Source organism: Bemisia tabaci, chromosome 4 (assembly GCF_918797505.1).
Source record: "Bemisia tabaci chromosome 4, PGI_BMITA_v3".
NCBI lineage: Eukaryota > Metazoa > Arthropoda > Insecta > Hemiptera > Aleyrodidae > Bemisia > Bemisia tabaci.
Window position 1 is genome coordinate 30,132,218 of NC_092796.1, and position 10,581 is coordinate 30,142,798.

Here is a 10,581-nt window from a genome sequence, read left to right on the forward strand (position 1 = left end):
GAAGAGAAACTCTGGTCTCCTTTTCTCGGTTCAAATTTTATGCCTTTCTAATAAATACTCTATTTTATCACCACTTTTTTTCTTTCATGCTACACATTAAATTTCTATAATCAAATACAAGCTAGAAGGGGGAAAGACCATTAACTAAAAGAATAAAATAAATTATTTTATTAAAAGTTGAGGCAATTTTTAATTTTACGTAACAAAGGAGCTGATAAAAAATAATGATTGTTACATTCTAATTTAAAGCCACAATAAAAGGAGCTAGGCTCTAGGCGACAAGTATTTCAAGCAATTACACATTAAAAGTCTAAAATCAGGGGGGATCTGGAGAATCGTACTAAAATAGATACGGTAATAATCAATCAATTTGACACACATCTTTCAGCAAGGCCTAGAAATGCTAATTTTTTTATTCTTTAAATGTAAAAATTGAAAAGCGAATTTCTACCACATTTACTGCGAAATGATCATCTTCTGCACATGATGAATTCAGTATAACTACTGCTGTGTCATTACTTCCTCCATTACTGCTCCAGAGCTTGTGCGAAGAGTGACAAAATACTTGCCGATTACATTAGCATTAAGTACCATAATTGTGGTGTAAACTACCCCCCTTCTAAAAATCAGGAAGAGGAGCTCCTTAATCTTCCTTTGTTAGTCGTCTTAATATTAAAAAAAATACAAAACTAGATCATGCAGTTCTTGGCTTCATTCAGAAGTTGAAAGATGAAACAGAAAACAAATAAAAATAAACATATTTAATAAAACCTTCATTTTTCAACAATGGATGGTTGGCAATAATGACAAACTTTGACACATAACTGGAAAAATTGTTTTTCATTAAGCAAAACAGTAGATAAAATTACTTAGCAAATTCTTAATTCTGACTGGTGTATCTTAGCATACTGCTTTAGAAATTTAAAAAAAAAAAAAAAAAAAAAAACACTGCTCAGCTTGGGTAAGAAAAGTTAATAGTACTAGTAAATTCTAAGTCTGGAAAAAAGCACAATGATAGGAATGTCATGAAATCAAATTCTTGAAGGAACACTTACGACTGCAAAAATATATAAGTGCAATTTGATGATATTTATTACCTATTAGAGCCCATTTTGGATAACTTTGCCTTCTTCCCTACATGTAAGGAATACAAAACTTCATACCCAACGCATACAATGAAAAAGGCAAAGTTATCTGAAAAGGGCTTTACATAGCAATAAACTAATAAATGAGGTATGAAATTATGCAGTGTAGTATATAAATATATAAATAATACTAAATTATACATAGAAAACTATAGACACACTAAAACTTTCCAAATCCAACTCATAAGAGGGGAAATAATCGTTTCTTGTTTGAATCAGTTTACACTACCCGTCCCTAAAAAACCCATGTCTACTTTAGTCAAAACTAACATTAAACCACTATCTGCATGTTTTACAATAGAAGAATTTCCTATTGTTTTGACTTTTTTTTTGACACGATTGGAGGTACCATGTGCCAAAAGAGGAGGAGAATGGGTAAGAAAGCAGGCTCCAGTTACTTGCCTGAATTTTGGGTTGCTCTCAAAGGCCAGTTTGACCTATATTTATATGAATTTTTTGCGGGATTTAAGGTTATAAACATTAGTTCCTCACTGAATGAAATGATTTTTGAAACTGTCAATATATTCAACGTGTTTTACACATAATTTTGATGAGGTAACCAATCTTTTAGAGGTCCAATTCCTGCCTCTTCTTGTGATCAATTGGTGGGTAATTATTGTAAGACAAAATGTTTAAAGCCTGCTTTTTGGTGAGATACAACTGGGTCTGAAGAAAAATTTGAAGTTTTAAATAGAGCTTGTCCTAAAATTCAATTTCACAAACACGGGTCAATACAAAAATACATCTATTTCCAGGAGACCTTCAATTTGATTCTGATGATACGGTCTCTTGAAAATCTAAAATTTTAGGTTTAATTTGTTTCTGTTTCTTTTTAAACAAAATAAGGTGAAAAGAAGTCCACCTGCTAAAGCTTCCTATTCGGTTAGACTTTTTCTGCACCTTTACTTTCACTTAAAATGATGAGGCACTGGAACTCATCAAGAGCTATCCTCAGTCGGATTGATTGCCATGCATCTCCATAAATTTCTTTAGGACAGATCCTTCGACAGGAATAGTCAGATGTTCATTGTCTCTGCGCCATTTCACTAGTTCATGATCAACAAATTCTGTTAAAAGCGTACGAAGTGATAAATCTGAACTAACAATAAAGTCTCGCTTGGCAGTGTCGTACAGTTGAACGAAAGACATCCCTGAAAATGAGAGAAAAAATTTTCTTATTTCACAAGACAGACGGAAAGTTGAATTAATCAAAATTAAAGAAACTTTGAGGCAGAACATAGTCTACTGTTTCAAAACTCTACGTCTTCATAATCTTTTTTTTAGGTAGTGGATTCCCCCATTTCCCTAGAAATCACTTTTGGGACCAAAAATATCAGCCACTACAAGCAAAAAATCAGCTAGATAAGAATTGGACTTAAGTCATTGTTCTTACTTTGCTTTTCATAAAAAAGGCTGTGACCAGTATAAAAACTCCAACGACTGTTTTAACTCGTAATGTATCGAGAAACACTTTTAATGGAAACATATATCTGTATTGTAAAATTTATCGAAGTTCCGAATTCATTCACATATGACTTACCTGGATAATTTTTGTTTTTAGAGTTGTCGAGGTGATCTTCCACAAGAATGCGATAGACTTTCTTTGCATTGCTGGTTAGGGATTTATAAACATTGACGAGAGAAGATAATGCCATGGAAGATCCTGTATGTTTGACGAGGAATGAATTTTCAAAGCTTACTTCATCGATATATGGTAAAAACGTTGTCGCCTCTATCCAGACTGGACTTAAATTTCCTAATTTTGCCACATCCCAAACTGCAAAAAATGAAATCTAAGAATTACAACTTTTATAGAGAGATTAATCCAGCTTAAGCTAATTGATAAGTAATTGATATGTTTGAACGATAGCATTATTTATAAAAATACGCATATTTTTTATCATCTCATCATATGAGTATAATTTTTGACAAGAAATTGAAAAAAATGCAGATTGCATTTGATGGCTTAAGATAGCTAACAGACTTGATAGGTTACAGATGCAATCAATATCTATAACAATGCAAGATTCGGCTTCATCTAATGCGTTCACCGGATAAAAATGCAATGGAATGCCAAGAATCCACCCCCTAAAGAGGATTTATACATGTCAAGAGTAAATTATCCTTGTAAGGACTGAAGTATCATTTTTTCCTGTGCAACAAAGGAAATACTTACTGAGTGGAGCATTCAAATGGTCTATTGAAGCTATTAAATGGATCTTTTCATGGGAAACCAATGAGCAGAGAGCACTTTGGCACTTTTCATCACGTAAACATGATCCATCGATATTGTTGATGATAATGAAGATGTGCGGAGCAGATTTTGGTTTTAATCGCTGTCTAATCATTTCAACTGCCATATTAGTGTTGGGAGCTGCTTCTTTCATGTTCAGCAGTTGTTTCATGATGGAGTCCAGGATCTGAAATGTACGTTTTGCCGTTATTACAAACGAGGTAAGAAAATAATCTAAAACCTCTGACCTTCCTGCGTAACACCTTCAGTGGCTATGGAAAGATAGCACATCGATTCAGAAAACATACTTTTCCGACCTTTGATAAATTTTGATACAGTTTCATGTACAGACAAAATCTGAAGAGCTCCGATGAACTTTTACAGAGTTTGTCAGAATAGAGATCTGAATGGCTGTAGATTCAAGAGACTTTTCTCTTTCAGAGACATTCTAACCTCAATAGCTCGAAGCTGAGGGAAAGAGATGAGAAATTTGAGTAATTGAGGCTCTCAAAGCTTTGAGTTCACGTGGAATAGGAGATGAAAAATTCGAGTTACTGAGTCTGAATTGGGGTAGGTCATTACCTCATTATGTACACACTCCGCTACTTTTTATAAGTTCATAGATCTTCTTCTTGTTTTCCGGTATTGGTGAAATGGGACTAGGGAGAATATTAAAGTCTCTGGGATTTAAATTTCTTACATATTTCATCTATCACAGGTAAGAGAGAGAGAAAAAAAAGTCTTGTCTTGGTGTGTGTGCAGGAAAAGGGTACTAGTAATATGCTTAGATAAAATTCTTACCTCCTTCAGAGATACAGTTGGAAAAAAGCCATTGACAACCAGAACTTTGCTTTCTGATAACATCATTTTCCTGAAATCTTCCAAAATTTTTCTCTTGGATCCCAGGCCATATAGAATCACACTGAAATTTTGACTGGAAAAAAAAAAAAAAAATAATAATTGCTGATAATACCTACTAACATGAGATTTGGCCCACAATTAGATGTATTTCTATCAAACGGAACTATGTGCATTATGACATGAGCCTTGTTATGCATATATTCTTATGAGTCTCAGGGCTCATGTCTTCATGCACATAGTTCTGTTGGGCAGAAATACGTCAAATTGTCATCAAAACTGAAGAGAAATTATACATTTTTCAATATCCAATACTGAAGGGGACTGTGGCTTCTTGTCGAAGCACCTTGGGAAGAAGTTCAGATAACAGAGATTAAATTTACTTACAGCATTATATTGTCTAACCAATACTTTTCACTTTTTTTATGCCATTTTAAGATTTTCTCGTAAAATACTGCTAACTTGGTTGAGGAGAGTTTAGAGTGGGCAAAGTTCAGATATAACTTTCCCTAGGGTTAAAAACTTCTTAGTTCCACTGAGTTGACAGTGTGACGATTTATTCTTAGGAATTCAGTATGAGGTGACAGGATTAAAGGAACAGAGTATTGTAATAATTGAATCGCTGAGTTGAAGGGTGACATACAAATTCTTGTAAACATACGGATTTTTTCATTTGTTTTGCTTTTTTTCTTACTTCCCCAGTATTGATTCTGCCTTTTTTGAAAAAGGACTGAATTGTTAACATTGCCTGGGTTAATTTTACACAACGATACCAGTGTGAGACTGTCTTTGCACAGTCAAAAAGAAGTCTTCAAATTGGAAAACATATCAGAGCGAAATTTTTTTCAGCGTTGCCGTAGAACTTAGAAAACAAAATTCTTGACACTTCCTTGATTTCTCTAGCACATTTTGGTAAAAGTCCCTGACAATTGGACGTATTTCTGCTATAAGGAACTATGTTACACGCAAACTCTATGCACATAGTTCCTTTTAGCATAAATACGTCCAATCGAGGTTATGGCAGATGTTTAAAAAGCATGTTTTGAAATAGTTTTCGCGAAAAATTTGGTGTTCGGAACATCAAACCTATTCTAGAGAGCCAATAAAGGTGACCAAGAAAATTTTCCCTGACTTTTTCATCATTTTCTCTTGACATTTCCAGGTTTTTCTAACTTTTGAAAAGTCCTTTAACTGTGGCAAACCTATATTTTAGAAGCATGTTCCTTGGGGTCAGGATGATGGATAATGAGCTTGACACACATCAATGACCATCAGAATCCTTGAGGATGAAGAATTTCGTTCGCCCGCTAATAGTCAACGGTAACATCCATGATCTATGTTGAAATCTTTTACTCAACGTTAAAAACTAATTTAAAACAGCTTATCTAGTGTATAAATACCTGAGGTAAAACATCCAATGATGAAATTGAGATTGCATATCCTGATGCAGAGTTTGAATATCTTTTTTATGTGACTGTGATAGTTGTTTCAGGATGTTTCTGAATTGAGTATGCGTTAAATTTGGGTTTTTTAGTTGATTCAAAAGGTTGTTGGACGTTTTGTCTTTCTTTTTGGAGCTTCTCATGTGGAAATAATCTTTATGGGAACAAACCTGAAATAAATAAGCTGGCCTTGAGAAAAGGTAACAAGTTGAAAATTAAATCTTACTTTAACAATACATCATACGTGATCACTAATGGAGATACCTTTGGCAGACTTATTCAACTCCCGTGTTTGAAGCTGCTAAAAGGGGGCAAAAATTTCCAAAATGTACGTTGCTGATTGTCTGTTACTTTTTCCACGACAGAGATCCAAAAAAATAAAATCTGCTAGAACCCTTCAATTTTTTACATATTTTCTCTGAAATTTTGCAATTACCTTCAAGAGGAAAGTCACCAATTTGGAAGATTTCCTAAAATTGACGATGGACCTCTCGCCCTCATCAGGGATTTACGATATAAGTACTTTTTCTTGGGTAAAATTTTGTGAGAAACATAATGGTGTCACTGATGTTCTCTGAAACAAAGTCTCGCGCCCAAACGAAGCTCTCACAATCGATATCGCAATAAAAGGGATCCCCCACCTCACAGTGAGTGTTCACTCCTATATCCTATTAAAATATTTAAAATTCCTTTGCGCAGATGGGGAAAAAATTCATCAGTAGGGTTGCCACTTTCTTTGGGGGCTCCAAGGCTGGAACTATGACAACCCTGCTAATGTGCTTGCTCTCTATCTAGGCACGAGGAGTTTGACTGGACATGCAAATCAATTTTGAGACTTTTTTTTGGGCTTGGAAGTTCTTCCCAGAGAAAATTAGTTGCACAACCATGTTTTTTTGCAAAATTTTACAGAGGAAAAGGTACTTAAAATGTAAATCAACGATGAATGCAAGAGCTCTATTCTGCTCCACAATTGTTATAATCTGTATTGTAAAATCAGGCATTCTTTAAGCCTCTGTCTCATAACCGTCCTTATCTTTAGTAATCATTACCATCTCAATATTTACTGTTAATGATTACTTTTATGATAGAGACTGTACTTTATACCTTCTACATGCAAAAGTCTAACTTGTAGGGTAATGGATATTTCCATTCAATTCTCCCAACTTACATAATCTATCTCTCCTCGCGCACTTTTCCTTGCACGAGTGGAAGGTGCTGGTAGAATTGGTTTTTGAACTTCACTGCTCTCGTCATTTGAGCTTGAGCTGTCGCTGGATTCATCCGTATCATCATCTGAGTCTGAAAAGCTAAATTCTGAGCCTGAGTCCTCTAATTCCATACTTTCTACTTCCTTATGAATCACTGCAAGAGAGAAAACTTTAAGATTAGGGACAAATTATTACACACATTAATATTAAACATTACCGCACACGGAGACATATAACTCTTCTCTTAGACATTTCTTCGCTACTGACCCATCATCTTTTGGAAGATTTTCAATCTTAAAAAGGATGGTGCATGCTTACTTAAATCATATAACAGTCTAAAGCAGCAGGAAAATATAGAGTCCCTCCTTGGCACTAAAGCACGCGGAAGTCAGCCAGAGCCTTAACTGGTATCATTAGGTCAGAGCTGCAGAAACAGACCCTACTACGGCTTGTTCCTTTGGACCATTTTTATACCATGCCAGCACCACAGCTTCAGTATGCGATGTTTATACCAACTTTTCTGGAAAACAGCTTTAGCCACACACCTGCTGTGCGATCATCAAAATTGATAAAAATGAAGTTGGCTTGAGTAAGAAATTTATCTTCATTTTGCGGTATTTTTATCAGATTGTGACTAAATTCTTTCTGGGTAAATATTAGGAAGTAACTTAAAAGAGAACATTTGCTGTGTTGTTCATATTTTTTCATTGATTTTCCTAGCACTAAAATGTTTGAAGTATCTGGTAAATAAATACAGATAATATGGGATGATTGTAATGATTTGTAATGTGGACAATACAAATTTGAGGCAACTTACTTTGCTTCATTCTTGTGCGCAACCCATAAGGCGTTTGTGGAGTGTAGGTTTCATGTTCAGAGGAGGTAGCTTTTTTATCTACTTTTTCATCTACTTTTTCAGGCTCTGCATACAGCCTTTTTCGGCTTGACTTCGGGGTACGGTGCAATGTGGAAGGGGTTTGAGCAGCTTTCTTGCCAGGGGTGGGGGTTTTTTGATTAGGCGTACACATTTTGGTTGCCGAACGGGTTGCTGACTTTCTAATGGATGAAGTACAGGCTTTCCTATTCTTAGGTGTAGATGGGGTGAAAGAAAAAAGTCGTTCACCTTCTACATCGCCTTCTTCAAAAAGTTCTGCAAGAGAAAATAAGATTGTGATGAGTTAAATAAAAAAAAATGAAGCTGCGCAGAGTTAGATGAACATCGCTTGAATTTCAATTAACCAGTGCACAATGAAAAATATAAAGGAAAAAAATCAATAAGAGCTGGAAAGAAGATGATAATTTCAATGGGAGAATATTTCTTTTTTTAGATGAGTTTTTTGATAAGAGAGTAAGTCAGTATGATTAGAAGTTTGCAATATCACAAACGGAGGTACTTGAGCATTTTCTTTTGTTATTCATCAATATTAAATGAGAGGACCTTAGTTTCTTACAAGTAACCTTATTGAATTTGCGCTTAAGATCGAAGGGCTTGACGTACAATTAGCACACGCTCAGAGAAGAATAAGAAGCTTGTAAAATCATGAGCATGGTGTTTTGATTTGAAAGTACTGAGTTTTACAAGAGAAAGGACATCACCACACTTTCGTCATGACTGGCGCATTCTACTTAAGTGTAAGTGGCTGACTTAGACTACAGCACTTAAACTCCAGGGTCATTGTACTTGCCGTTATCCTTTTTGGAGCCATCAGGGAACCTGTTAGAGGCAGAGTTAGAATCAGATTCATACCCTCCACCATTTTCTTGAATAGGTCCAAGTCTGCTGGTTCTTCTCCCACCGTTGGACAAGGCCTTTCTCGGATCGCTCGTCTGTCCCCTCTTTGATGAAGCTGGAAATAATTCGCGCAAAAGAACAAAAATTAATGATGTATGGTCTTTTATCTTTTGAATGCAGAAAGATGTAAAGGACGCCTGGAATTGATAAACAAGATAATAAAAAAGTCGTTATAAGAGCCAAGGCGCACCTTCATGGATATACTTACATGGAATCACTACTCGCACCAAAAATTAAACAACCCTAATGGAGAGTTTCAAATGTTGAGTCAGAAAATATTTGAATTTTCTGTTACTTGCTTCAAAAAGGGAGAAAATGACAATCACCAGTGTATCACATCAAGAATGATGGAAGAACTGAGGCAGCAGTTCTTCATTTCCACAGAACATTTTTCAAACAAAAAAATTGCAGGAATTGGTTCGGAAACTAAGATATTAAGTAAGTATGACGGGAAGCATCAAAAGTCATACACTGAAATACATAGCTTCCTAGTTCAGCCATCAATGCAAGGTGTATTACTTAGAGAAGAAAACTTCAAGTAGCCTGAACTTCACTCAGTTTCCGATTCAACAAAAGATTTGTCACAAGGCTAACTTCCCTTTAATTGTATGGCGATTGTTAACTACACTTGTGTGGAAGACTAGACCTTACGCACTGAACCTGAAGCCATGAATGGGCGCATTTGCTTTGCACCACTGCTGTCTTTTTTTTACCATTCAGTGAGTCTCCGCTGTGAAGAAAAGTAGAAGATTCGCTGTTACTTTGCAACTTACCCTCTAATGCGGAGAGAGGCAAAATGAGCTGGACATCATTGGGGACTAAAATTTCTACAGTCTTTCTTTGGGTTACGGTTACTGGTCCTTTAATTTTTCCAGTCATGATCGTTTTAAGAGGGAAGAGAGATGGTATAACTCAGATCAAACTAGGACAGGGACTAGCGAAACATCAATGAAAAAAATGTGATTAAACGTAAATAACCATGCTTGCTAGGCACGCTAATTATCCTTAAAAGTGTCTTGCAACTTATTTAAAACAGAGATTGCCAGATAACAAAACAGCACGATTACACCGTTAAAAAATTAGGACACATGCACATGCACAATCAAGTGATCGAAGATAGAGATGATCAGGACTTGTCTCTGATCAGGACGAAACACGAAACGAAAACGAAATCATCGAAATGTTTTGTAGGTTAGGACTGGCCAAAAGGTAAACAATCTTGCCGCGCCGCAGGTGGCGGGAAACCGAATTGGACGCTTGGCCAATCACAGTGTAGGTCCGTGCCCACCCATTTTGCGCGCACAATTTTAAAGTCCCAAGCTGCGAGTAATCTCAGCTTTCTGGGCAGCAGTTTTGAGCAATAGTGATTTGATGGCTATATAAATTGCATTTGAATAGTTATTTAATGTTTAAAATTGGAGCTAACTCGATCTTGGAATGTCAAATAGCATTTATGAAAACTGCATCAATTAATGAAGGGACCAGTCCATACGAATTTTAAGAAATTTTCTCAGTAAAAATAAATTTTATCTTGAAACTGTTTGTCTCAAGAGGACATTCGATTTGAAGAAGATTTAAAAAGCACAATGACAAATGAAACACTCTAAAGCAGGTGCTCTAGGTATCTATGACTAGTATAGTAACCACAGTAACTACGAATGCGTTTGAAATGTGCTTAATTTTCTGCTTTTCCTCCTAAATATTTGAAATTGATCGAAACCAATATTTTGTGTTAGATTTTGGGCTAAATTTTAGAAGTCAAAACAACAGTGACAATTCTTTTTTCCCAGAAATGTTTTATCTATTAAGTCTCAACGCTTGAGGATTAAACGAGTAGTACCTGATAAAAGTAGCTAAGTTGATTTTCAGATGGACTTATTTTTTACTGCAAACTAATGCATAT

General features: G+C 35.5%; 1 protein-coding gene across 2 annotated transcripts; it reads right to left on the reverse strand.

The window, feature by feature from the left end:
• Positions 1–145: 145 nt before the first annotated feature.
• Orc2 (origin recognition complex subunit 2) lies at positions 146–9,861 on the reverse strand. Of its 2 annotated transcripts, none has more exons than XM_019049754.2 (9): positions 9,452–9,861; positions 8,572–8,733; positions 7,704–8,036; positions 6,847–7,040; positions 5,637–5,848; positions 4,180–4,312; positions 3,322–3,565; positions 2,686–2,922; positions 146–2,296 (listed from the first exon to the last, which is right to left on the reverse strand). In XM_019049754.2, the coding sequence occupies exons 1-9, from the start codon at positions 9,555–9,557 to the stop codon at positions 2,097–2,099; spliced, it is 1,821 nt and encodes a 606-aa protein (XP_018905299.2). In that variant the 5' UTR covers positions 9,558–9,861; the 3' UTR covers positions 146–2,096. The 2 variants fall into 2 exon arrangements, with proteins under 2 accessions (XP_018905299.2, XP_018905309.2); XM_019049764.2 differs by having other exon boundaries at positions 8,634–8,733; positions 9,452–9,475.
• Positions 9,862–10,581: the final 720 nt, after the last annotated feature.